Source organism: Triticum urartu, chromosome 3 (genome assembly GCF_003073215.2).
Source record: "Triticum urartu cultivar G1812 chromosome 3, Tu2.1, whole genome shotgun sequence".
NCBI lineage: Eukaryota > Viridiplantae > Streptophyta > Magnoliopsida > Poales > Poaceae > Triticum > Triticum urartu.
Genome location: NC_053024.1, coordinates 171071580 through 171099474, shown reverse-complemented (window position 1 = coordinate 171099474; position 27895 = coordinate 171071580). Strand labels below are relative to the sequence as shown.

General features: G+C 45.5%; 2 protein-coding genes across 5 annotated transcripts; both read left to right on the top strand.

Annotated features, from left to right (window-relative positions):
- LOC125543455 (exportin-2) lies at positions 1–6302 on the top strand. The gene is made up of 2 exons (XM_048706816.1): positions 1–3081; positions 5914–6302. Exon 1 carries the CDS (start codon positions 136–138, stop codon positions 3079–3081), a length of 2946 nt encoding a protein of 981 aa, XP_048562773.1. The 5' UTR covers positions 1–135; the 3' UTR covers positions 5914–6302.
- A 2026-nt stretch (positions 6303–8328) lies between these two features.
- LOC125543454 (WPP domain-interacting tail-anchored protein 1-like) lies at positions 8329–13769 on the top strand. 4 transcript variants are annotated; one of them, XM_048706812.1, is made up of 6 exons: positions 8331–8590; positions 9382–9521; positions 9713–10229; positions 10302–11458; positions 12810–12974; positions 13276–13769. In XM_048706812.1, the coding sequence occupies exons 3-6, from the start codon at positions 9734–9736 to the stop codon at positions 13477–13479; spliced, it is 2022 nt and encodes a 673-aa protein (XP_048562769.1). In that variant the 5' UTR covers positions 8331–8590; positions 9382–9521; positions 9713–9733; the 3' UTR covers positions 13480–13769. The 4 variants fall into 4 exon arrangements, with proteins under 4 accessions (XP_048562771.1, XP_048562769.1, XP_048562772.1 ...); XM_048706815.1 differs by having other exon boundaries at positions 8332–8590; positions 9713–10115; XM_048706813.1 differs by lacking the exon at positions 8331–8590 and adding an exon at positions 8612–8864.
- Positions 13770–27895: the final 14126 nt, after the last annotated feature.

Here is a 27895-nt window from a genome sequence, read left to right as displayed (position 1 = left end):
CTTCCTCTCTCCCCTACCGACCCCGTTCCCCTCTTCCCCACGAGAGAGATTTTCAAAAACCCTACCTCGCCGCTCCACCCCCGTCCCCCCGATCCCCCCCACCCAAAACCCTAGCCGCCCCAGATCGCGGCGATAATGGAGGTGCCGCCGGAGATGCTCGACACCCTAGCGGGCTGGTTCGCGCAGACGCTCTCCCCCGACGCCGCCGCCCGCCGCGCCGCCGAGCAGAGCCTCGCCGCCGCGGCCGCCACCCCGGGCTTCGCGCTCGCGCTCCTCGGCCTCGCCTCCTCCCCGCGCCACGACCTCCAGGCCCGCCTCGCCGCCTCCGTCCACTTCAAGAACCTCCTCCGCCGCCGCTGGCCCAAGCCCGCCGACGACGCCGACGACGCCGACCACCTCCCGCCCAACGACTGCGTCATCATCAAGACGCACATCCTCCAGCTCCTACTCACCGCCCCGCCGCTCATCCAGTCGCAGCTCTCCGAAGCCCTCGCCGCCGCCGCGGCCTCCGACTTCCCTGCCAGATGGGAGTCGCTCCTCCCGTCCATCGTCTCCTCGCTCGGTAACGCCCTCTCGGCGGGGGACGTCCCCGCCACCAACTCCCTCCTCGCCGCTGCGTTCTCCCTCTTCTCCCGCTTCCGCAACGTCTTCGACAGCAACACCCTCCGCATCGACCTCAAGTACTGCCTAGACACTTTTGCGGCGCCCCTCCTCGAGGTCTTCCTCTCCACCTCTCGCCGCCTCCAGGCCTCTGCAGTCGCCGCAAGCCCACTTGAACTCCGCCCCGTATTTGAGTGCCTTCGTCTGTGCTGCGAGATCTTCTACTCGCTCAACTCTGTGGACCTGCCGGAGTTCTTCGAGGATCACATGCGTGAGTGGATGACAGAGTTCCGTGCATTCCTCACCACCTCCTACCCTCCGCCTGTAGAGGCAGATGGTGCTCCAGATGCGCTCCGAGCTGCTGTCTGTGATAACCTGCAGCTGTACATGGAGAAGTATGAGGAAGAGTTCAGGGCATATTTGAAGGAGTTTGTTGAGGCCGTGTGGGGGCTCCTCATGGCGCCGACAGTCTCGCCGTCCCGTGGTCAGCTTGCCGTGACTGCGATAAGGTTCTTGACAACAGTCGCCGAGAGTGTTCACCATGCTTTGTTCGGGACTCCTGATGCAATGAAACAGATATGTGACAGCGTTGTTGTGCCTAACCTGCGACTGCGGGACGAGGATGAGGAGTTGTTTGAGGGGAACTGGGTGGAATATGTCAGGCGTGATGCAGAGGGAAGTGATACCGATACACTGAGGCGTGCTGCGTGCCGCTTGCTGCGTGGGCTAGCCGCGAACTACCGGGAACAGGTGGCTGTACTTGTATCAGCGCAGGTCCAGCAGATGTTGGCTGCATATGCCGCTGACAGGGCAAACAACTGGAAGGAGAAGGACGCTGCGATATATCTTGTTATTGCTCTTATGCAGAAGCCTGGTGCCACAGGTGGTGGGACACCTGTGGTTGACATGGAGAGCTTCTTTGCATCTGTGATTGTGCCCGAGCTGCAGGCCCCTGATTGGGAATCTGAGCCAATGCTGAAGGCAACAGTCCTCAGGTTCTTGAAGGAGTTCAAGGATCAGATACCCAAAGCCACCGCACTGGCTCTGCTTCCAAGTGTTACAAGGTTCCTGACGCACGAGTCCAATGTTGTCCATTCCTATGCTGCGATCTTTATCGAGAACCTGCTGATCATCAAGGATGTTGTCCAGGTACCAGGGGTCAATGTAGTGACAAGAGCTTCACGCTATGTGGCTACTGATATCAACTCTTTTGCCCAGCAGATTATTCAGAGCCTGTCCAAGGCGTTAGGTTATCCTGATTCTTATGAGAACCCCTATCTGATGAAGTGCCTGATGAGAGTACTGGGGATCGCAACTATCGCTGGCCAAGTTGTTCATGAGATAACCGCTCGTCTTGTGGGCATTCTGATGGAAGTGTGCAATAACCCCAAGAACCCTGACTTTAATCATTACTTGTTTGAAGCTCTGGCAGCAGTGATTGGCAAGGCTGGTGAACAAGACCCAGCATTGGTACCTTTGTTTGAGGCAAGCCTCTTCCCAGTACTCCAGAGGATATTAGTTGAGGACATCTCAGAGTTCTGGCCATATTCTTTTCAGATATTCGCACAGCTTGTCAATTTGAGCCGACCACCTCTCTTGCAGAATTACATGCAGCTGTTTGGTGTCTTGCTCAGCAATGCTACTTGGGATCGACCACCATGTGTTCCTGCCTTGGTTCGCTTGCTGCGAGCATTCCTTCGGAAAATTCCAAATGAGCTTAACCAAGAAGGTAGGCTGCCAAATATCTTAGTGATATTCCGTAGTCTAGTTTCACGCAGCAGCACGGAAGATTCTGCATTCTACATGCTTAACACGCTAGTGGAAAATGTTGGTTTGGACATTATCAATCCACACATAAGTGAGATATGGAGTGCTCTCTTTACTCGCTTACAGACTAGGCAAGCAGTGAAGTTTGTGAATTCTCTTGTGGTGGTCATGTCCTTGGTGTCAGTCAAGTATGGGCCAGGTGTTCTTGTCAGTTCTGTTGATACGATTCAGCCGAATCTCTTCACCACAATTCTTCAGCGTTTTTGGATTCCCAATCTCAAGTTGATCAAAGGTTCTCTTGAAATCAAGCTTACAGCAGTTGCCTCAACAAAGTTGCTTTGTGAGTCCGCGGTGCTGCTGGATGCTGCTGCAGCCCAAACGTGGGGTAAATTGCTTGATAGCATTGTCACACTGTTGTCTAGAACGGAGCAAGATGGAGTACAACAAGAGCAAAATGACGGAGCTGATGCGGTGGATAATCAGAAGACATCAGGTTATTCTGTCTCATTTGTACGCCTTCAGTATGCTGGGAAGAGTGAAGATTATCTGTTGAAAGACATAAATGATCCAAAGCAGTTTCTGGTGACATCCTTGGCCTCACTTTCTGCACAGTCTCCTGGAAGGTTTGGTCCTGTCATTGAGCAGCATGTGGACCCAGCAAACAAAAGTGCTCTTCTTCAGCTTTGTGCTGCCTATAATGCCAACATTGTCTAGGTAAATAACTTGTTCCTTTCCGTTCTTTTTTTCCTTGAGATAGTAATACATTTTCATACATGTCCTCAAAATCTGGAAGATGAAAGTCATTCGTTGGTACAAGTTTGTTTGCTGTGTTCCCTCCTTGTCATATAAAACATGCCATTTGCTTAGCAATTATGGATAGAATTGTTGATCTTGTCTTGTATGGTTTGGTTCAAGCACTTGTATTCATGAAGAAAATTTATACGAGCTTGCGGTTTAACCTTGTATGGTTTGGTTTAAGCACTTGTGTTTATGAAAAAAAATACACTAGCTTGCACGTGGTTAAACATTCAGGTCAAAAATACACCTGCTGCATGCCCAATTCCTTCAATTCAGTGTACTAGCGCTTGTAGCATGATAAAACATATTCTGTTTTCAAACTTCTGTGTTCAGTGTTTTAATTTCGAGTGCACTTGACCTGGAAATGGGAGGTATCATGATAGTCATGGTGATATAAACAGATTATTTTTCTGACTTCATTGTTCTGTGTTTTACTAGTTTCCAGTGAAACTTCTGTCCTCAGCAGTCTATAGCTAGAAGCTGCACATTAGATTTTTCACTCCATTTACATCCTACCAGATAGGAGCAGAGCGGTATATAGTGCCTTTTACTACCGATAAATCACGAGTGGACATGCAGCCATGCGAGGATGATATCTAGGACGTTAATAACTCAGAGATTCGTGCGGTTTGCATACCATAAATTATGTATAATTTCTTCATGCAACTCACAAAGATGGTATTAGGGGCGTATCTCAGAGAACAATAATTGCACCGGACCGACTAGGCTGACAAGAAGAGTTAATCTCTCATTTATTTGGAGCAATGTCCAACGGCAACCTGCACCACCACTCTGCATTTTCTCTTCAGCCCATCTCATCCCGTAGCTCCTCACTAATCCTCCTCCCATCCACTATCCAGCGAGCAGCTCCCCGTCTCCCTCATTTTCCTTGCATAGTTCTTACAGTCAGTTCATGTGCTCCACCTCCATACCTTACTGTTCATCAGCTCCTCTATCCCAATAGATCAGCCAAAGGAGGTCGCTCTTTTCCCCTAATCTGCTGTCCAAACATGCGGCCGATGATGAGTGCGGTGTGGTTCAGAACAACAGGGCACCTCCATGGCCATGTGAGGGGAGAGGGAGAAGCCCATGGTTGTTAGTCTAGCTAGACATGCATTAACAATGGTCGAGCTAAGCAAACAAAAATCAAATATAATCATAATCACATGAGTCCACAGGCGCATTGAGTGAACTATTAAGACGTTGCACCCCACTCCGGCTGCTCATTTAAATGAACACTTTCTACAACATTCATTAGACCCCCCTCCTGCATTTATGTATCAGTAGTTAAGACATTCATTTCGGCAAGAGGACAAACTGGTATTATGTACATACGTTGTATAGTCGCTCACCTATCTCTATGTATTGCCGCAGTAATCAATTAATCACCATATTAAGTGCTAATCGCATAGCAGCATCTGTCGGTCAGGATAACATCCTCGCGTGGCACCATGTCCCAGAAATTCACGTCCCTTTTACTACTTGCTCTTTAAGCTAGCTGGAACACAACAATGCATGGTCTAACTGGATTTCCCGCAGTAAGATAAGATCATAAGAATCATTCGTTCATATATTCATATGTGTTCAGATGCTTCTTTCCAAACAAAGAAAAATGTGTTCAGATGCATGCCTTTAGTTCATGTTATTCATTTCATTTTTTTGGGACAGAAAAGTAGTAATGTAATGCACCTATCTCCAGATGAGATATCAGATAGATAGATTTATGTGTCAGATAGTTCTGTCTGACTATTTGTGGTAATAAGTATTGGTGTTAAGTAGAATCTCCATGTGTGTGGTGATGCTAAGGATAGATTTTAACGGATCAGGAGGAGTATGCAAAACTTTTCCTGAGAAGGGTTTTGGATGGGTATTGAGCTGTTGACTATTTAACTTATACATGCTTTGTTAATTCATGCTACACCAACAATAGACATGCCCTAGTTTCTGAAGTACTATCTGATAAGATCTTCAAAAAAACCTCGCTTTCATGAAAAGAATGCTGCAGTTATTGCTTAATTAGGAAGAGCAATCCAATTGCTTGCTGGAAGAAATTTTCTACAATAGGTGTTCATCTTTCTTCAGCTGCCATAGTAAAAAATGGGGTACTTTTCTTACCATGACTTAGAAACTTATTTCCCAATACTGGTTGGTAAAATTTCGGCTCTTGCAACACCCTCCCGTGACCAGCACAGCCAAAAGCAGATGCTCTATGCCACATTTCTGAGTTCGAATTGGACCATGGAAGCCTTGCATATTTGCCTTTGTTGTTGTCCTGATATTCTCTCCGCTGTCTTCTTTACCTTGCCAAGCTTGCTTGTTCTTTTCCTTGGCTACAATCTTGCAGAGCACGTGAAGAATACACTGCCATTCCTTTATGCGTCTGTTTTTCAAGCTTACAGAAGCCCTAAGACTTCATAATACCAATTATTTTATAGCAGAAAATATGTTGTATTTTTGGTTACACGAAGCATGGTTGGGGGGATATGATTTGTCTGGAACCTGGAACATCAGAAAGCTGTTGAATGTTATGATTTGATCTAGTTTGTTGATCACTTATTTGTTCCAAGCATCTCTTGTTTGCGGTGCCTTGTTTGGAATAACCTGATGTGTCATTTGCTCCAGAACAGTTCCTGTTTGAATTGGTTATATCCGCTTGTGTTGTGGACATGTGATTTGATTGTTTGGTTTTACACGCAAACATAGTTTTTGGTTCTCTAACCTTCATTCTCTGTCAAAACCAAATTTCAGGAGCCAAATGGCGTCGTTCTAAGGAATGCTTGGTTACCAGAGTTTTTCTGTCAGAGGATGATGAGTCTCTTGGTGTCATGTGTCCATGAAGCTGGTTCCTGGTTCGTCCATGTGTAGGTTGATGGTGTGATGGGAAAGAGAAGGTCGCCAAATCAAATCATATAGTAGAAACATGAACTTTGTACTTTGTGGAGAATCTGTCTATTTTGGTTTGAAATTTTTGTGTGTGTGGAAGAGTTCTCTTTTTCCCGGTGAGTGTACTGGTACTGGTCCAGAATGTTGTCAACGTTGTCTGTGTGTGTTGTTATTCCCCGTGGGATCTGCTGTAATTCGGCATGGGAAATGGTATATTTGTTGGATGTTATTGGCAGCATCCACTGTTGGTGTAACCCTTTCACGAGTCTCAGTTTTGAAGGTTGCAACTTGCTGCAATGCTGTGTGCCCCTCAGTTGATGATTTGTATAGCATTGTGGTATGACTTGCGAGGTCCAAATGTTTTTGGATTTTTATGGCCTGTTTATAAAAGCGCGAATCATTCTCTGGTCAGAGCATGCACTAACGGTATGCGTCCATCTCATTAGAGTATCTATCTATTTAACAGATGCTGTATAAAGGGCAAGTGCCCAAATAACTGTTTTTTTAGGGCGTACGGGCCAAAAATAGTTTGATGTATCTTAGAATTGCAATGCAAATTTTTAGTGCAGCTCCATATTTTTGCCCTCAAGTGCTGCATATTTGCAGCAGTCCAACCGGCTGCCGTGCGCAACCCAACTGCCACCTGGAAGTTTCTTGCCGCCTCTCCCCCGTGATCGTCGCCGGCGATATCTCCGCTGCGTGGCCTAGCCATCAAATCCCACTAGATGGCTGCAACAGACTCGTCGATTTAGGATCTGATGTTCGCCTCGAATTGCATTGATTCCAGCCATTCGCAGCCCTTCCCCCACCTTTACCGCCGCGGCACCACCAGAACCGAGCCAGACCGCTTTTCCTTTGGAGCTTTTGGCTTTCAGACGACGCTGCGAGGGTGGAGACCGAGAAGACCACCCCGAGGCCACTTGTAGCCGGCGCGACGACCAACTGGCCCTGATGAGCAGCCGGTCGGATTTCTCCTCCTTGCGCACTAGGTGTTCGACAAAAATCCTCAAAGGTAAAAGAAATGTGTTACTCGTTTTTTTTTTGAAATATAGGAGTAGGTTAATTGAAAGTATTGTGTTGTAGATGGGTTCGTTCATATCCTTCCCGTGGGATGATTCCTCTCTAAAGAAGAATATGAGATGGACAAAGACGAGGACTTTGCTCTGATTACGATGATGTACATGCATAAGAACAAGAGAGGCATGGTGGTTCTGTTGTCGGCAGAGAGGTGATTCGTAGGTTGAGGAAAGATGGGCACAATAGACTGGTGCTCAACTATTTCAATCCCAATCTGATGTATCCAAAGCGATACTTTTGTTGTCGGTTTAGGATGTTTTCGAATTTATTCCTTCACATTACCAACTACGTGAAGTAGCATGATCGGTTATTTGAGCAGAGGAGAAATTGCTCAGGAGATCTTGGACGTGGCACTATCCAAAAGGTGATAGCGGCATTATGCATGATGACATAGGGTGTTCAAACAGATTTCTTTGATGATAACTTGGCAATGGGAGAGGATTTTAATCTTTTGTATGAAGAAATTTGCAAATGTGGTGATTGAAGTGTTTGAGCCGGAGTATTTGAGAGAACCCAATGCTCAGGACATTCAACAACTTCTGAAGATGAACAAAGCAAGTGAGTTTTCAGGTATACTTGGCAATTGATTGCATGCACTGGAAGTGAAAGAATTGCCCTACAACATGTCCGAGATAGTTTAAAGGACACAAGAAGGATGCCATCATCGTTCTTGAAGCCATGGCCGATCAGGAGACATAAATTTGATATGCATATTTTGGGATGGCTGAATCTTGTAATGACATCAAATTTTAACTCCTCAAATACGAGAAGTTAAAAATACCTAGCGAAGTCTTTATATTTAACTCCTTGTTTTTCCGACTAATTTGTTCATCCTTTATGGCACACATTTCGACAAACTGCACGAGATTTCATCAATCATTTGAATGATTCAAATGAACCTTACTATGCAACAAATCAACTACAAATATAGACATATTTCATCCAACAATTCATACGTACTTCCTCCGTTCCAAATTAGTTGATTTGGATGTATCTAGATACGGATGTATCTAACACTGAAACATGTCTAGATATATCCGTATCTAGATAAATCTGAGTCAGCTAATTTGGAACGGAGGGAGTATTAATCATGCATACACTTTATCCAAAAGTCATCAAATTGATCAAGTTTATCCAAAAGTCATCAAATAGATCAAGTTCATCCAGTCCCACCCACGCGGGCCACGTCCGCGCCACATCACCCCCTCGTGCAACGCCCCACTCTCCAACGTTCCTCTTCCCACGGCGCCACACGGCCGCACCCGCACCCGACGAATCAGCGAAAACGGTAAACCCCTCCCCCTCCCATTCCGTTCGCAACAAATCCTCCGTTCCATTCCATTCCATTCCATTCCTCCGGGGATCGCGACGGCGACGCCGCATCATCGGCCGCCGCGGGACCTCCACGGCGACGCCGACGACACCGACCCGCTCGTCCCCCCCCGCCCCACGCGTGCAGCAGAAGGTATCTAACCCCTCCCCTCCCGTCCCCTCACCCCTCGACCTCTCTCTCGCGCTCGACGGCCGCCGCGCCATGTGTCCGTGTGTATGCCCACTGCCCGTGCCCAGTCCTTGCCAAATCATTCGGCGCGCCGGTTGGCCTCCGCGGGATCCTTGTCGCACCGAGCTTCTCGCGTGATTGTGACTCAGATAGGCATATCCAAACCCAGCCAGGAGTCAGCTAGGGATATGCACGTATGCCCACGATTCGGACCAGAGTGTCAGTGTACTCTATACAGGTGTGTGTAGGTTGATAAGATCGAGTCCAGACAAATTTTATCGAGATTTCTTCAAAATTAAGGCATATTTACTTGATACTTCGTCCACTCACAAATATTCCCTCCGTTTTTATTTACTCCGCATATTAGGTTTGTCTAAAGTCACTTTATATACTTTTAACAAGTTTATACAAAAATATATTAAATATACACCACAAAACTAATACCATTGGATTCATCATTGCATATATTTGCACATCATATAAATATGTTCCTGTAAATGTTCATATTGTGTTCTACAAACTTGGTAAAACTTTTTATAAACTTTGACTTCAGTCAAAGCTAATATGCGGAGTAAATAAAAAGTGAGAGAGTATAAGATGTTGTAACTTTTTTCTGAATCAGATGTATATAGAGTTATGTACACGTTTTAGTGTGTTTGCTCACTCATTTCAGTCTGTATGTAGTCCATATTGAAATATCCAAAACATCTTGTATTTGTGAATGGAGGGACTAACATCTTACTACTTGTTTCCAGAACCAAGTTTTTTCTTCTATAAGCTAAAGAGCCAAGCCGGACCAGTTATGTTATGGACCTAACAAGCCAGCTGGCCCGAGGCACAACGCGTAACCTATAATCAGCTCATTTTAGTCTACAGCAAAAAAAGAGAGCATAGTGTGAGTACTTTTAACCGCTCCTACCAAATAGTATGAATTTTTGGCAGTCCATTGGGGAGTTGATGCGCCGTGGTGGAGTTGCGGCTTTGCTTGCCTTGCTTCTATCCTAGTTCCCTCAAATATTTGAAGAAATGAAAGTCTTATTTATATATTTTTTTCTTTACATGAGATGAACCCATATGTTATTGTAGGAGGCATAGAGAAGAGGGATCATGGACTTTCAGAGCACTCAGGGCAATTATTGTTTCCATGAAAATGTTCTGCTGCACGGAGATGGATCAAATGGAGCTGGAAACCCAGCCGATGTCATGTCTAGGGTGGACCTCGAAATTCAATTTGGCTCTGAGAAGTTACTGAATTTAGAGATGCTGGTGATGGAGGTAGCTGACCGAGCAAATGATATTGAACCTCTCATGCTGGACCCTGGGTCACTTTCGACTGAGTCGCTCGAGAATGCTTTCGAATTTGACCTATTGTACGGGATTCTAGATGCAGAAGTCAGGGAGTTGGAGAGGTTAATCAGTTATATTCAAATCGATATTGGAAACATCGAAAAGAAGCTTAACGGGGAAGAGTCAGAGGGCTGGTTGAAGGGTAAGCTACATGCTGCCATGGACTCCTTGAAGCAGATGCAGGAGGTGATAGCCACAATTAGAAGAGAGTTTGCAAACTTTGAAAAAGCCCTAGACCCTTCCCACCGTAAAGCTGGTTTCAAGCATTTTAGGCCATATTAGTGTGAGTGTTCACTCTACCCATATCCTGACCATTGCATTTTTACAGGAAATAGTGAAGGTGGTGCATATGAAAATGGACACGTTTCATCTCACACAACTATCCAGGCTGAGGGCCAAAGGAATGTTCTTCAGATGTTAGAACAGTCGATAGCAAATGAATTAGATCTTGAAAAGAAGCTAAGTGATTTGGGGGTTCTCGTGGAAGAGCTGAAAATGAAGCTGCATCATGTTGAACATGGGTCGTATTTCTTGGAGGAATCGGTTGAAGCGATTTCTGAAAGAATGTTTGCAGCAGAAAATGCTTCCGAGTTGTTTCTTGTAACGTCAAAGGAACTTGTTAACAGAATTAATACCATGCAGTACCAACTAAGTGCATCAGGTTGTAGGGAAAGTGATCTTAAAGCAAAGCTAGAGCAAAGCTTGGTGCAGTTAAATGCTTTGAATGGCTCACTGGAGATGATGCAAAATGGCGGTGAGGAGAATGCCAGCCAGGATTCCATGCAGAGGCAAAGGCTGTCGACCCCTGAGTTCTTCGCTTTACAGCATAAGGTTCAGAAACTGGAGGAGTGGCTGAGGGAATCTTGCTCCCAATTGCAGTTCGTAACAGTATCGACAGAAGGAAATGAAAAAGAGCAGAATATGTCACCATCTGAGATAAGCAGATTTAGGAATATAATCAATGATATTAAAGATGCTGTTTCCAAAGCAGAAAGTAGAACACAAAAGGCCGAAGCAAGGTGTGCAGAGCTCACTCACACTAATGTACAACTTAATGGGGAGCTAAATCATATGAAGACTCGGGGGTCAGATAAGGCAGGCTTATTGGAAATGGATCTTATGGAGACAGAAGCTCAGTTAGAGCATACAGTGGCATCAGTTGAGGCTATTAGTGAACATCAGAGCATGTTAAAGTCTTCAATCTCTGATATGCAACATGTGATTGAAGATCTGAAGGATAAGTATTTGAAAGCTGAAACCAGGGCTGAGAATGCTGAATCAAAATGTACATTGTTGACAGATACCAAGTTCGAGCTTAGTGAAGAGATATCATTTCTGAGAGGTCGAGTTGGAGGTCTAGAGAACTCGTTACGCCAAGCTAACCAACTAAAGCTGTCCACTGCAAAAGATATTGGTATTAAAACTAAGACCATCACTGACTTGGTTGCGAAACTTGCATTGGAAAGAGAACGCCTTCATCTGCAGGTATGCACGTTGTTATTATGGAAAGTTTACTTCTACTATTCTCTTTTAATGTGCATGCATGTACTTTGAATGCTGTGAATATACATGTCCGCAAAAAATATGTGCTTTCTGTATGGCATTGTACAGAATAAGCACTAGTTTGGTGTCGAATCAAGATATCATGCGTGGACTGAAATATTGCTTTGCCAGCATACAGCAGCAATTATTGTGGTAGTTCATCTCAAGCAGCTGAAAAACTACATGGTTGATCACGAAGCACGTGTTCGATTACAAGGATACAAATGTGTCCAATGCTTTGACTTGGTAAAGAGACCACGAAGCACGTGTTCGATTACAAGGATACAAATGTGTCCAATGCTTTGACTTGGTAAAGAGAACATGATATGATGAGCACTTCTTGAAGGGTAAAATCATTAACTAAAATCCAATAAAGGGATTTATACAAGGACGAACATTATGCATTTATGTTGCATGTCCCAACTCTATGTTGATATCATTTACTTGATACTCCCTCCGTTCCAAAATAAGTGTCTCAACTTTGTACTAACTTTAGTACAAAGTTGTACTAGAGTTGAGACACTTATTTTGGGACGGAGGGAGTATAACCTTTTTATTCTGCATATAAGAATTGTCTGAAGTCAAACTTCATAAAGTTTGACCATATTTGTATGAAAAAATATCAACATCCACCATGCTAAAGTTATATAATATGAAAACTTAAGTCATGCCGCATCTACTGATACTGATTTCACATTGTGAATGTTGGTATTTTTTTCTATAAAGTTGGTCAAACTTTACGAGGCTTGACTTTAGATAAATCTTATATGCGAACTAAAAAGGACGGGAGGGAGTATCTTACATGTTTTTAAAAAATTGTCCATAACCATTCAGGCTCATTTTTTAAGGGAATCATCGGTTTTCCCTCTACTATAGAGTTATAACCTACTTACAATTTTGGTTGGCATCTGTTTATGCAAGCATGTCCGTGGCATAAAGTATATTATATACTCCCTCCGTTCATTTTTATAAGTCGTTTCAGACAACTAAAATTGAGCTGTTTTGTACACTGTCTGAAATGCTACAACGCCTTATAAAAGTGAACAGAGGGAGTAGTATCTTCTTTTTACAGTTTGTAACTCTACAAGTTATCGTGTGGCTTTCCCATCCCTTTGTGTAGCCTTCCCTGGCATCAGACATCACAATGGACCTAACTTTATCAATGTTTTTCTTTGGGAATTGTTCCTCGATATTAACCTACTTACAGTTTGGCTTGCTCTGATGTTTATGTATATGAGCTACGATAATTAGTGTATTTTGAACCAGCTCTCTCTCTGATGTCTGTTCTTTACAGATTGTCACGCTAACAAGGAAGAACAGGATGTTGACTCAAAAATGCAAAGAGAATGTCAATGAAGGCACCTTGTTAAGCAAAAAGGTTACTGCTAATGAAGGTGAACTCAGGCCGACTGGTGTAATAGAGGAAGTACTTCTGGATTCTTCATCAATGCAGACAAAGGTCAGTTCTTCTTCGGATGTCTTGCTTTTGTCGTGAAAATTGTAGAAGCAGCAAATTTCTTGGCTTTCCCACTTCTGTTGATATCATGATATGGACAATTGTTTGCATCATGAGAAGGCATTTGTTGTAGGAAATGACTCAAACCCTGAACTTCCTATCCCTGGCTCCTAGTCTTTAGACCTTTTTACTCTTTGAACATTTGGCTAATACAGTATGATCAATATGTTGAGCCTCAAACTGTGATACCTGTACCCTTGCCAAAAAAGAAGGGCAAAAGCTGACATATTTCTTGTATGGTTAGGTGAAGGCTGACGCTCTTATTGGAGAGAAGGAAGCTGGGATTACTGCTGTGCTTGATGATGAATCTTGCACTCTTGAGACCGTGCGTTCTATTGAGCCAACACTCCTGAACTGGAAGTACATTTTCGTGGCATTCCTTTTCTTGTTGGCTGCCGCTCTTGTGCACCTACAACTAACGTACCCTGTATTACCAGGTAGTATGTAATAGGTCCCGTCTTGTAATGATGCAGAAATGGCCATCCTATTTCTGTCCCGCATTTGTCGTACGGGTAGCCAATCTTAGTAGTAGCCACCGTCTCAAGTGCTGATCCCGCCGTTACACGAATTATGCAGCAAGCTTTCCGATCTTTATCTGGAGGGGAAGGCATACTGTCTGACTACAGAGTTGAATCTGCGCATCTAATCTTTAGCACTACGGTTTCTTGATCTTTGAATTCTAAACCGATTCATATATGGATACCTCTTCTGATTTTATGTGAAAAGTTTTCTTGCTCTCATGTGGATCATCCCTTGTTCATATAGTATCGGTAAAGGAAGGAAACCCCTCTTTTGGTAGGGTTTCGGCTGAATTTGGAGCATTTCTCTTGATTTTGTCCACAAACAAACCCCATCAGCGTAGCCGCCCACCTTCGGTGCCACCCTTGTCGGACACTCTGGTGCGCCGACGCCTCCTCTTCCTCACCACTCCATGCGGCACCAGATCACCAGCTGGTGTTGCCACTCTCGTGTCTTGCTGTTCTGAGCCACCACTCTTCCTCCGCTCCTGTAAAATTGACCAGGCCTCCCTCCAGTTGCCTCTCTCCGATCTAGAGTCCAGACCAGGAGTAGTCGAGCAGGAGGACTGGGACGCGAGGCGGTCACCTCCGATTAAACATTTTTTCACTACTGATTGGTGTATTTTTTAATAGAATACATATTATTTTGTTGCTTTAAAAACTGACAACCGAATTGGTGAACCAGTGGTCAGACCGGTAAAAACCTAAACCGACAACCTTACCCGGTTTGATTTTTTAAACTATACTACCAAGTACCAACTGATGCATCCCAGAATAATCTGCTTGCAACCCCCACCATAAGCAAATTTTGCTTCGTAGAAAAATGAAATGCCTCAGTCACAAGAAAATGAGATATAGACAGTCAGAGTATATTTTACAATACAATTAAGAAACAATATAGCACTGATTCTGCTTCCCTTATTGAATGTCGCCAGGCCTCACATGCTGAAGAAATTACACAAAGACAAAACACTAATGATTTACCCGCAGGCAGCAAACTAAAAATAATCGGTTTTCAATTTGTTGCACCGTACTTAGAATGATCTGTTCTACATCGCACATGTGTTATTTAACTCTTTGTCGTAAATAAATCGTGGTTCGTTCAAAACTTCAAGCATGATCTACAAGAAACATGAAATGGACGGCATTGGTAATGGTCTTTGTCGCTCTATACAAAAACAAGACAAGCATTTCTATATGCAAGGACAATAATAGCAACTACAGCGGATGTAAACGTATTATAAATAAACCTATTGCACCAATGAATCTTGCTAAAACGAACCTACACCTCCCTTCCTTCCTATAAAACCCGAACAAAACAAAACAAGTCCAACCAATTAAACATGAAAAAAGACCTGCATGCAATAAAAATAAAATTGAAGTATTTATTCAAAATATAAATGAGGCTTGCCACGGGCACGGTGTGCGCCCCGCATATTCGGCGCTAGTTTTTACTACATTTGGACCATGACATCCAGTTGTAGCAAAAAATTGCAACTTGCATACTGTAAAGTTGGAGGCCAGGCCACTGAAAGCCGAGGTTTGTCGATGGATGATGTATGGTCTGTAAGATTTTGAGCCTGCCCCTTTCTTAAAGTCGTGGGATGACTTAGATATTTTCGTTAGATATTCCTTGAAGCCACACGGTGCTTGAACCTTGAAGAACTGTATTTTAGATAGATCTTTTTAGAAGATAAATTGGATTTTATACGAAAGGCACTCAGTGCCACACCAACTGTATTTTTGAAGCATGTATGCTAGTAGTTGAAGTGGGAATGAGTAATGGTGTGCTGCACGCCTGCACCAGCATGCATTTGCTTCATGTTATTTTGAGATCGTTGTATGGTACTGCCATTTCTCTCGGACTAGAGCCCTGCACTTAGCTTTCCTATGGGTTTGCCCTTCAGTTTAAGGGCTATCTGTGGGAAATCATATGACTCATTTATTTTATAATTGCTTATATAGAAACGGGAGCTCAACTCCTCGGGACACTGCCACAACCCCTAAATGTCAGGAGGCACCAAGAACAATGTTCTCGTCACAAAATCATCGGAACGATTCCAAGATACCCGCGTGATCCTAAAAAAAAATCGTGAAATTTAAGGAGAGAAGAGTCAAAACTCTACGTCAGGAGGCCTCACCAGATCGACGAAGGGACTGATGAGTAAAAAGAATCCTACTCTCCGATATATATAATCATAAGACTCAAAACATTTTCTTCTAGACTCAACAACGTCAGCGATTCGATCAAGCAGGTGCTCCTAAGTCGGGGAAGGCTCTGATTACCAACTTGTAATACCCACAATGCGGCTATATCTCCCACGTGTCAGGGCACGACTTAGAGGCATGGCCCCATGGTAGGTTTGTCGCAAGAGGGGTAATCTTCACACAATCCCATGTACTGAATAAGAAAGGGATAAAGAGTTGGCTTACAATCGCCACTTCACACAAATACAAGTTAAACATACATCATCCAAAATACAATCAAGGTCTAACTACGGAACCAAAATAAAAGAAGACAACCCCAAATGCTAGATCCCCGATCGTCCCAACTGGGCTCCACTACTGATCATCAGGAAAAGAAACATAACAACGAACAAGATCTTCATCAAGCTCCCACTTGAGCTCGGTTGCGTCACCTGCACTGGTATCATCGGCACCTGCAACTGTTTGGAAGTATCTATGAGTCATGAGGACTCAGCAATCTCACACCCGCGAGATCAAGACTATTTAAGCTTATGGGTAGGAAAGGGTAGTGAGGTGGAGCTGCAGCAAAGCACTAAGCATATATGGTGGCTAACTTACGCAAAAGAGAGCGAGAAGAGAAGCAAAGCACGGTCGAGAAGCTAAAAGTGATCCTGAAACTACTTACGTTCAAGCATAACACAAGAATCGTGTTCACTTCCCGGACTCCGCCGAGAAGAGACCATCACGGCTACACACACGGTTGATTCATTTTAAATTAAGTTATGTGTCAAGTTCTCTACAACCAGATATTAACAAATTCCCATCTGCCCATAACCGCGGGCACGGCTTTCGAAAGTTCAAACCCTGCAGGGGTGTCCCAACTTAGCCCATCACAAGCTCTCACGGTCAACGAAGGATATTCCTTCTCCCAGGATGACCCGATCAGACTTGGAACCCCGGTTACAAGACATTTCGACAATGGTAAAACAAGACCAGCAAAGCCGCCCGGACGTGCTGACAAATCCTGATAGGAGCTGCACATATCTCGTTCTCAGGGTACACCGGATGAGCCAGACGTCGGGTTGGCATAGACCCTGGTTGTCCAGGGGGCGCCAAACATCACTCAGGTTGGACCAACACTTAGAGAAGCACTGTCCGGGAGGGGGGGGTGTTAAAATAAAGATGACCCTCGGGCTTCGGAAACCCAAGGGAAAAAGGCTAGGTGAGGCAAATGTAAAACCAAGGTTGGGCCTTGTTGGAGGAGTTTTATTCAAAGCGAGCTGTCAAGGGGTTCCCATAACACCCAACCGCGTAAGGAACGCAAAATCAAGGAACATAACACCGGTATGACGGAAACTAGGGCGGCAAGAGTGGAACAAAACACCAGGCATAAGGCCGAGCCTTCCACCCTTTACCAAGTATATAGGTGCATTAAAGTAAATAAGATATAATAATGATATCCCAACAATATCCATGTTCCAACATGGAACAAACTTCATCTTTACCTGCAACTAGCAACGCTATAAGAGGGGCTGGGCAGAAGCGGTAACATAGCCAAACAATGGTTTGCTAGGAAGGTGGGTTAGAGGCTTGACATGGCAATATGGGAGGCATGATATAAAAAGTGGTAGGTATCGCGGCATAGCAAAAGAGCGAGCAACTAGACAACAAAGATAGAAGTGATTTCGAGAGTATGGTCATCTTGCCTGAGATCCCTCAAGGAAGAAGAACGAGTCCATGAAGAAGACAAACAGACGTAGTCGAACGGATCCTCACAACTCGAGAACAAAACCGAAGCTAACGAGAGAAGCAACCCGGAAAGAAGTAAGCAACATAGTAAACAACCATCACATAAACATGGCATGATGCACAACCAAGTATGATGCATGTCCGGTTTAATGATTCATGGCATGGAAAAGTGCACAAACAATGCTACAAATTAAGTGGAGCTCAATATGCATCGGGATGCATATTGACAAAACATCACATTCCATTATTTAGTTCACTCCCGATTAGGTACTCAACAAAATTAAATGTTGGTTAACATGGCAAGAGGTGAAACATGAGTAAAATACACAGCTAGGCATTTTAAATGAGGCCGGAAATATCAAACAACAATTCCGGTAAATCCTCATGTGCATTAGCAATTTAATGCAACAACAAATATAACCATTTTTAAATGTTGTTATCATGATGCGGATGACATATGCAAGTTTATGCAAGTTTTATGAAAATGTTGATAAGAGCATTTTATGAAGCATTAGTCATCGTGGTGGAAACGAAAGGGGTGCCACGACAATGATTCCGAAAATGGTGCCACGGCAACATATCGGTTCCGGTAGCTCATGTTGATACCGGTGCAAAAGGAAAAGTGATGTGAGCGTGTCATGCAAGATGGTGGGGTGATCCCAGTAGCCGGGTTCCCATGGGTTAGCGGCAAATGAGGAGGACCGAGCAAGCAGCGATTCGACCATGGTGCAAACATGGGCATCTCATACAATACATGCATTCGTTCTCGGATGGTCGTTCTCGGCAGTTATACCTTTGAAGCGTGCGTTTCAAAGCGGATCGGTTCGATGGGATGTCGGCGGAAGTAGACGTTCATGGGTCGTAGTGGGAAGTATTCGTACTCGCGAACTGGTCAGATCCACGGCGAGGGTAGTCGTTCACGGCACGTGTGTCCCGCGGTTCTTCGGATAACGGTAGTTGTTCACGGTTCGTAGACGGACTTGACGGGTCCGAGGGCTCCGGCCATCGTGGTACTTGGCGCAACACCATGTAGTCATACATTTGAAGAGGAACTTGGCCATCCGAAGGTGTACTTGGTGAACAACGGTCGTCGTGGTACTCGTCGGTCCATGAAGTCGTTCACGTAGGTCTTGGCATTTCGTTCGGTACTCGTTCGGGCATCCGTGTGGTCTTGTCGGTGGTGTACTTGGCGAAATTCCAGGGAGGCGGTCTTGGCAGGCAATGAGCAGCGACGCGGTGTACCGACGCAGCAACGCAGGCGGGTGCTCGAGCAGGACTTGGCGCCGGTCGTCGTCCTGGCGTTCTCGCACGACAAAAGTAGGGGACAGAAGGAAAAGCACGAGCACGAGGAAGGCCATGGCAGAGACAGGCGCTGGGCGCTTGGGGCGCCGGCGGCGGCCTCAGCAAGGAGAAGGGAGCGACGGGGTGGCTTGGAGGTCAAGGAGGCAGGCGGGTTCACGGGAAGAACTGGCACGGGGAGCTCCTCTCTGGAGCGCGAGCGAGGAGGGAGAGAGTTGGGGAATGGGCACAGAGCCTCGCTGGACGGAGCTTGCAGGTGGCTGCGCGGTCGATGAGGTTGGCAGGGAGGCCTCACTGGTGGCCGGTCGGCAGTGAGGCACGCAACAAAGCAGGTGGGAGGCGCGTCCATGGGGAACAACGTGAGGAGGAGGTCGACGAAGGAAGGCCATGGCACCATGGGGGAAGGAGGCGCAGAGGCAGGCTTGTCGGCGGTGGCGCCATGGAGGTGCTGGTCGCTGGCAGGGGCGGTTGGAGGTAGCAGGGAGGCGTGGCGCTACAGGGTGAGGGAGAGAGCGAGAGGAGGGAGGCGCGAGGCGGCGGAGATGGTTGCGGGCGCGGATGCCAGAGAGAGGGAGATGGGGTTTGGGCGAAGGAGCTCCTCTCCCTCAGCTCGATGAGTGCGGGCGTGTGTGGCGGCAGGGAAGCGGGCAGGCACGGAAATTTAGGAGGAAGGGTAGGTAGCTGCCCAAAATGGAAGGGGAGGTGGTTTATATAGGGCAGGTTCTAGGGTTAGGGGGTTAGGGGGGGGGGGTTTCGGAGCCTCCGATCTCGATCTGACGGCTCCAGATGTGAGGAGGGATAGGTTGGAGCTTGTGGGCTGTGCAGAAGGCCTTGGGCGAGAGGAGAGAAGAGAGAGGGAGGCCCTGCGTCTGTTTCCGGAGACCGAAAACGTCCGACGTTTGACCGACTATAATGCCGCTATAGTTTAACGGTTGGGCTATCAAACGAGCTCCGAATGCGATGAAACTTGGCAGGTGGCCTACTGATAACAAAACAACACCGCACGCCAACTTTCATCCCATTCCGAGAACATTTTCCGGCCACTTATAAAATAATATTTCGGACGTGCCGCGGGCGCGTGCAAGTGTGGACGGGCTCAGAACGGACGACGGAAAGAACTGGGAGACCCGGACGGATGCAAGTTTTGAAAACATGCAGATGCAATGCGGATGACAACATGGCAAAGATGCGACACGCAAGCAAATGACAAGGCAACAACAACGAATAACTGGAAGACACCTGGCGCAACAGTCTCGGGGTGTTACAACAGTCCACTACAAGAGGATCTCGTCCCGAGATCTAGGATGGCACCGGAGAAAAAACGGAAGAGGAAGAGAAGAGGTAAAACTAAGTTTCTTCTTTGACGAATGAGTGAAACCAAAGAACATTGAGAGGTTAAACAATAGAAAGAAAGAATACAACGGAGATGAACAAAATTGTAAACACTCCGTTAGAAAAGAGGAACAAGGAACATTACTAGAACATTGTAGGTTGAAAGACATAAGAAAAGAGTTGCAATGGACAAGAAGTACATGCAAGCACTCCGGTAGAAACGAGATGTACAAGGAACGATAAGGATCAAGTATGACAACACTCCGGTTAAACAAGATAGAGAAGGAATAATAATGATATAATTTGGACAGCACTCCGACTGTAAATGGAAAGAATTCAACATGAATTTGACAAGATGAGAGGATACTTGATGAGATCAACAACAGACTACGTCCAGAACTATTGAAAGAATGGCACAAGGGGTAAGAAAGATTTCAAACAGCACTCCGGTTGAGAAAAGAGGTAAAACTTGATAAGATGAAAGAACTAGAATGAGAACACAACAATCCGGTTAAATGGATAAGCAAAGGAAAGAGCATGATCTTGGCAAAACGAGATGATAGTACGAAGAGAGCAACATCACCATGCCTCCGAAACAAATGAATGGAAAACTAGATGGTTGGAAAGAAAAGAACGGAGAAGAAGAATGACAACTCTCGCAAATAAAGTTGAAAGAGCATGCTTACGAAGAAAAAGGTTGAACAGAGTTGTTGGATTATCAACAACGAAAGAATAAGCTTGATGTGGGCTAATGGAAAACATCTCGAAATCTTGAGGTGAAATTCTGCCACCAACGAAAAACAATGGATTGGATTGCTATGAACAAGTAGACGAGAAACTTATCTCACCGGGAGGATAAATGAAGAACTTGGGTTGTTTATAACCACCATAAATAGCAACAGTCCTTAGGGAACGCTTTAGGTGAAATATAACCCAAGATAACTCCAATGAAGAGATTGATGGATTGAAAAGATGTCCTGAATGAACTGAAAATGATGGATTTAAGATATGTCACTCTTGAAAACTTGTGAATCATGAAAAACGAAGGGAAATTATCAACAATGACATAACACCACCTCAAATGATAAGGTAGAAAGAATTGCACTTCGGAATGCAAGATGAAGAATGCTTGAACTCCTCAAAACAAGACATGTGTTGAACACCATGTTTAATTTTGAGTATAGCTTGGCAGATCTTAACCCCGAGAGAAATCTTGAAGAACAATTGAAGAGTGAAAAGAATCCTTGACGAACCACCATGTAGCCTCCATGAAGAACTCCGATAATAAAAGAATGATCAAAAGGAAGTGAAGGATGCAAAGAATAAGATTGAAGCCTTGCAATGATTAGTTGGAGCTTCGCGATGATATAATTGAAAGATCTTGGAACTACGGGAAGAAAAGATGAAACAATTGAAACCGAGAATTTTGATGAACCTCCAGAATAAGGAATTAATCACTTGGATGAAACAATAATAAGAATTACGTTATGCGCATCCTTCACCCATTTAGATTGATGGCAAGCAACGGATTTGGCATACTACTTATTTTTGTTGAGAAAGATTAAGAAAGATATAGCGCAATCTTAGGAAGGTCTTCAACGAACCACCGGTAGGATTTGGAAACAACGAATAAATTGATATGAGAACAACGGAAGAGGAATGTTGAACGAACCACCGTAAGAATTGAAAATGAGCAAAGAAAAGATAAGGAAAACACAAGAAGAATTGGAGAACGAATGAAGATACTTGAGGGAATTTAGATACATGAGAACGAAGAGATCACAAATTGATTAGAGAATATTTGAATGATGCACCGGTAAGATTTTGAGAATGAGAGCTGAAAGCTGAGAATGAATAAACCCGAAATGATGGCCTCCGGAGAATCAGACTGAAAGACTCCTGAACTGCTCCGGATGGGTGAAAAGAATTCTCACAGTCGAAAACAATTATGACAGGATGGCGTCAAGCTAGAACCACGCATCTCTGAGAGAACGGATAATATTTGGAGCTAAAACTCTTCTTCAGTCTTCAAATGTTTAGAATGACGATGAGAACCACCATGACAATTGATGAGACACTCCGAGAGAATCCAAAAATGAAGAGGTTGAGCCAACGATGAAAAGAGTTACAAGATCTTGGAGAAACCATCTGACTGATGATAATTCATTCTTACGTCAAACTTTGAAAGATTTGAGAATAGCTCCGGCAAAATTAGAAGAGTCAGGTAAGATCCTGGAAAAAGACCTGTGGGTTAGGGCCCACTCAAAAGAAACACCGTTGAATGATTTGAAAGAGAGATTGCCCGGTAGAATTAAATGGCTTGAATGAGATAACAATATCGAAAGAGCTTAAACTAATACAGAGTGGAAGCACGAATCTTCGAGATATCTTCAGCACTCCAGAACAAATGAATAGCGAGGAGCAGATGATTAAGAGGTGCACCAGCATGAGAAAGCATTTGAAACGAGGAAAAGGGATATGATCAACACCAAAAGCTTGATTTGAATCCACCGGAGAAGATAAAAGAAATGAAGAATGGTGAACTTGAAGCTCCGTTAGTATCTTCCTAAGAATCACCGGATAAGAACATCGACGGAAAAGAATGGAGAGACTTCCCATCAATAAAAAGATACTTGAATAAGAAATCTGAGTCCTTAAAAAAAAAAAAAGGGGGGGGGGGGGGGGAAAACAAAGGCAACTTGGGACGGATGAAACAAATACCGTTGATAAGACTTAGAGTTGATCTTGCGAATGTTGAAAATGATCGGATCCACATGAAGAGAAACACACCGGTTGAAAAAAGATTGACATGACAATCTTGATTATCATGAAGGATTAGTATTCACATAGAAATATGAGAACACCTCTTAGGAAAGGTATGGAATCAACACTTGACATTGAAGCAACTCGAATACCACAACTCAAAACAAAACAAAGGATTGGCTTGCAAAATCAGCTGGAAACAAACATATGATAGATCCCATATCGTATCATGTGTTTGTTGGAAGGAATTCCTAAGTGATACTTGAATTCCCACTTATAAACTCTGGAAACTTTAAGGTTATGCAATCAGGTGTTGGGGATACATGGGAAGCATAATATCTCACCAAAAACTAACAAATCCTACATCTAGCCGTATCCATCCTTCAACACATAACTAAGAAACCTTCAGAAATCATGTACCTCAACCTTCAGAAAGCATCCGTTATACGAGTTATGGAAATACTCCCGAACTCCCGCCCCAGTACTGGGTGGCGTCGAGGTTATCTCACCAACAACTACATAAAAGAGATTTTCGATGTCGGCGAAACTCAGGTATTCCAGAACTGCAACGATAAAATTGTGACGACAACACCTCGGAGCTCAACTCCCCGGGACACTGCCACAACCCCTAAATGTCAGGAGGCACCAAGAACAATTTTCTCGTCACAAAAGCATCGGAACGATTCCAAGATACCCGCATGATCCTAAAAAAAATTCGTGAAATTTAAGGAGAGAAGAGTCAAAACTCTATGTCAGGAGGCCTCACCAGAGCGACGAAGGGACTGAGGAGTAAAAACAATCCTACTCTCCAATATATATAATCCTAAGACTCAAAACATTTTCTTCTAGACTCAACAACGTCAGCGATTCGATCAAGCAGGGGGCTCCTAAGTCGGGGAAGGCTCTGATTACCAACTTGTAACACCCACAATGCGGCTATATCTCCCACGTGTCAGGGCACGACTTAGAGGTATAGCCGCATGGTAGGTTTGTCGCAAGAGGGGTAATCTTCACAGAATCCCATGTACTGAATAAGAAAGGGATAAAGAGTTGGCTTACAATCGCCACTTCACACAAATACAAGTTAAACATACATCATCCAAAATACAATCAAGGTCCGACTATGGAACCAAAATAAAAGAAGAAAACCCCAAATGCTAGATCCCCGATCGTCCCAACTGGGCTCCACCATTGATCACCAGGAAAAGAAACATAACAACGAACAAGATCTTCATCAAGCTCCCACTTGAGCTCGGTTGCGTCACCTGCACTGGTATCATCGGCACCTACAACTGCTTGGGAGTATCTGTGAGTCACGAGGACTCAGCAATCTCACACCCGCGAGATCAAGACTATTTAAGCTTATGGGTAGGAAAGGGTAGTGAGGTGGAGCTGCAGCAAAGCACTAAGCATATATGGTGGCTAACTTACGCAAAAGAGAGCGAGAAGAGAAGCAAAGCACGGTCGAGAAGCTAAAAGTGATTAAGAAGTGATCCTGAAACTACTTAAGTTCAACCATAACACAATAACCGTGTTCACTTCCCAGACTCCGCCGAGAAGAGACCATCACGGCTACACACGCGGTTGATTCATTTTAAATTAAGTTATGTGTCAAGTTCTCTACAACCGGATATTAACAAATTCCCGTCTACCCATAACTACGGGCACAACTTTCGAAAGTTCAAACCCTGTAGGGGTGTCCCAACTTAGCCCATCACAAGCTCTCATGGTCAACGAAGGATATTCCTTCTCCCAGGAAGACCCGATCAGACTCGGAATGCCGGTTACAAGACATTTCGATAATGGTAAAACAAGACCATCAAAGCCGCCCGGACGTGCCGACAAATCCCGATAGGAGCTGCACATATCTCGTCCTCAGGGCACACCGGATGAGCCAGACGTCGGGTTGGCATAGACCCTGGTTGCCCAGGGGGCGGCCGACATCGCTCAGGTTGGACCAACACTTAGAGAAGCACTGCCCCGGGGGGGGGGGGTTAAAATAAAGATGACCCTCGGGCTTCGGAAACCCAACGGAAAAAGGCTAGGTGAGGCAAATGTAAAACCAAGGTTGGGCCTTGCTGGAGGAGTTTTATTCAAAGCGAACTGTCAAGGGGTTCCCATAACACCCAACCGCGTAAGGAACGCAAAATCAAGGAACATAACACCGGTATGACGGAAACTAGGGTGGAAAGAGTGGAACAAAACACCAGGCATAAGGCCGAGCCTTCCACCCTTTACCGAGTATATAGGTGCATTAAAGTAAATAAGATATAATAATGATATCCCAACAATATCCATGTTCCAACATGGAACAAACTTCATCTTCAACTGCAACTAGCAACGCTATAAGAGGGGCTGAGCAGAAGTGGTAACATAGCCAAACAACGGTTTGCTAGGAAGGTGGGTTAGAGGCTTGACATGGCAATATGGGAGGCATGATATAGCAAGTGGTAGGTATCGCGGCATAGCAAAAGAGCGAGTAACTAGCAAGCAAAGATAGAAGTGATTTCGAGGGTATGGTCATCTTGCCTGAGATCCCGCAAGGAAGAAGAACGAGTCCATGAAGAAGACAAACGGACGTAGTCGAACGGATCCTCACAACTCCAGAACGAAACCGAAGCTAACGAGAGAAGCAACCCGGAAAGAAGCAAGCAACATAGTAAACAACCATCACATAAACATGGCATGATGCACAACCAAGTATGATGCATGTCCGGTTTAATGATTCATGGCATGGCAAAGTGCACAAACAATACTACAAATTAAGTGGAGCTCAATATGCATCGGGATGCATATTGACAAAACACCACATTCCATTATTTAGTTCATTCCCGATTAGGTACTCAACAAAATTAAATGTTGGTTAACATGGCAAGAGGTGAAACATGACTAAAATACACAACTAGGCATTTTAAATGAGGCTGGAAACATCAAACAACAATTTCGGTAAATCCTCATGTGCATTAGCAATTTAATGAAACAACAAATATAACCATTTTTAAATGTTGTTATCATGATGCGGATGACATATGCAAGTTTATGCAAGTTTTATGAAAATGTTTATAAGAGTAGTTTATGAAGCATTAGTCATCGTGGCGGAAACGAAAGGGGTGCCACAGCAACGAATCCGAAAATGGTGGCACGGCAACATATCGGTTCTGGTAGCTCATGGAGATACCGGTGCAAAAGGAAAAGTGACATGAGCATGTCATGCAAGATGGTGGGGTGATCCCGGTAACCGGGTTCCCATGGGTTAGCGGCAAACGAGGAGGACCAAGCAAGCAGCGATTCGACCGTGGTGCAAACATGGGCATCTCATACAATACATGTATTCGTTCTCGGACGGTCGTTCTCGGCGGTTATACCTTCGAAGCGTGCGTTTTGAAGCAGATCGGTTCGATGGGATGTCGACGGAAGTAGACGTTCATGGGTCGTAGTGGGAAGTAGTCATACTCGCGAACTGGTCAGATCCATGGCAAGGGTAGTCGTTCACGGCGCGTGTGTCCCGCGGTTCTTTGGACAACGGTAGTTGTTCACGGTTCATAGATAGACTTGACGGGTCCGAGGGCTCCGGCCATCGTGGTACTTGGCGCAACACCATGTAGTTGTACATTTGAAGATGAACTTGGCCATCCGAAGGTGTACTTGGTGAACAACGGTCGTCGTGGTACTCGTAGGTCTTGGCGTTTCGTTCGGTACTCGTTCGTGCATCCGTGTGGTCTTGTCAGTGGTGTACTTGGAGAAATTCCACGAAGGCGGTCTTGGCAGGCAACGAGCAGCAACGCGGTGTACCGACGCAGCAACGCGGGCGGGTGCTCGAGCAGGACTTGGCGCCGGTCGTCGTCCTCGCGTTCTCGCACGACAAAAGCAGGGGATGGAAGGAAAAGCACGGGAAGGAGGAAGGCCATGGCAGAGACAGGCGCTGGGCACTTGGGGCACCGACGGCGGCCTCAGCAAGGAGAAGGGCGCGATGGGGTGGCCTGGGGGTCAAGGAGGCAGGCGGGTTCTGTTGGGGATCGTAGCAGAAATTTAAAATTTTCTACGCATCACCAAGATCAATCTATGGAGTAATCTAGAAACGAGGGGAAGGGGAGTGCATCTACATACCCTTGTAGATCGCTAAGCGGAAGCGTTGCAAGAACGCGGATGAAGGAGTCGTACTCGTAGCGATTCAGATCGCGGTTGATTCCGATCTAAGCGCCGAACCACGGCGCCTCCGCGTTCAACACACGTGCAGCCCGGTGACGTCTCCTACGCCTTGATCCAGCAAGGGGAGAAGGAGAGGTTGGGGAAGACTCCATCCAGCAGCAGCACGACGGTGTGGTGGTGAAGGAGGAGCGTGGCAATCCTGCAGGGCTTCGCCAAGCACCGCGGGAGAGGATGAGGACTTGAGAGAGGGGGAGGGCTGCGCCAGAACTTGGGTGCGGCTGCCCTCCCACCCCCCACATATATATAGGGGCAAGGGAGAGGGGGGCCGGCCCCCTCAGATCCAATCTGAGGAGGGGGAGGCAGCCAGGGGGGTTGCCTTGCCCCCGAAGGCAAGGGGGGGGCCCCCCTTTAGGGTTCCCCCAAACCCTAGGCGCATGGGCCCTAGGGGGGAGGCGCCCAGCCCACTAAGGGGCTGGTCCTCTATCCACACACAGCCCATAGGGCCCTCCGGGGCAGGTGGACCCTCCCGGTGGACCCCCGGAACCCCTCCAGTGGTCCCGGTACAATATCGGTAACCCCCGAATTATTCCGGTGACCGTATGATGACTTCCCATATATAAATCTTTACCTCCGGACCATTCCGGAACTCCTCATGACGTCCGGGATCTCATCCGGGACTCCGAACAACATTCGGTAACCACGTATATATATTCCCTATAACCCTAGCGTCATCGAACCTTAAGTGTGTAGACCCTACGGGCTCGGGAGTCATGCAGACATGGCCGAGACAACTCTCCGGTCAATAACCAACAGCGAGATCCGGATATCCATGTTGGCTCCCACATACTCCATGATGATCTCATCGGA

Coding starts and splice junctions, on each gene's coding strand:
- LOC125543455 (XM_048706816.1), top strand. CDS start 136: ATGGAGGTGCCGCCGGAGATGCTCGACACCCTAGCGGGCTGGTTCGCG.
- LOC125543454 (XM_048706814.1), top strand. CDS start 9,734: ATGGACTTTCAGAGCACTCAGGGCAATTATTGTTTCCATGAAAATGTT. Junction 10,230..10,301: donor CCCTTCCCACCGTAAAGCTG/GTTTCAAGCATT, acceptor GCATTTTTACAG/GAAATAGTGAAGGTGGTGCA. Junction 12,975..13,275: donor CTTCATCAATGCAGACAAAG/GTCAGTTCTTCT, acceptor TTGTATGGTTAG/GTGAAGGCTGACGCTCTTAT.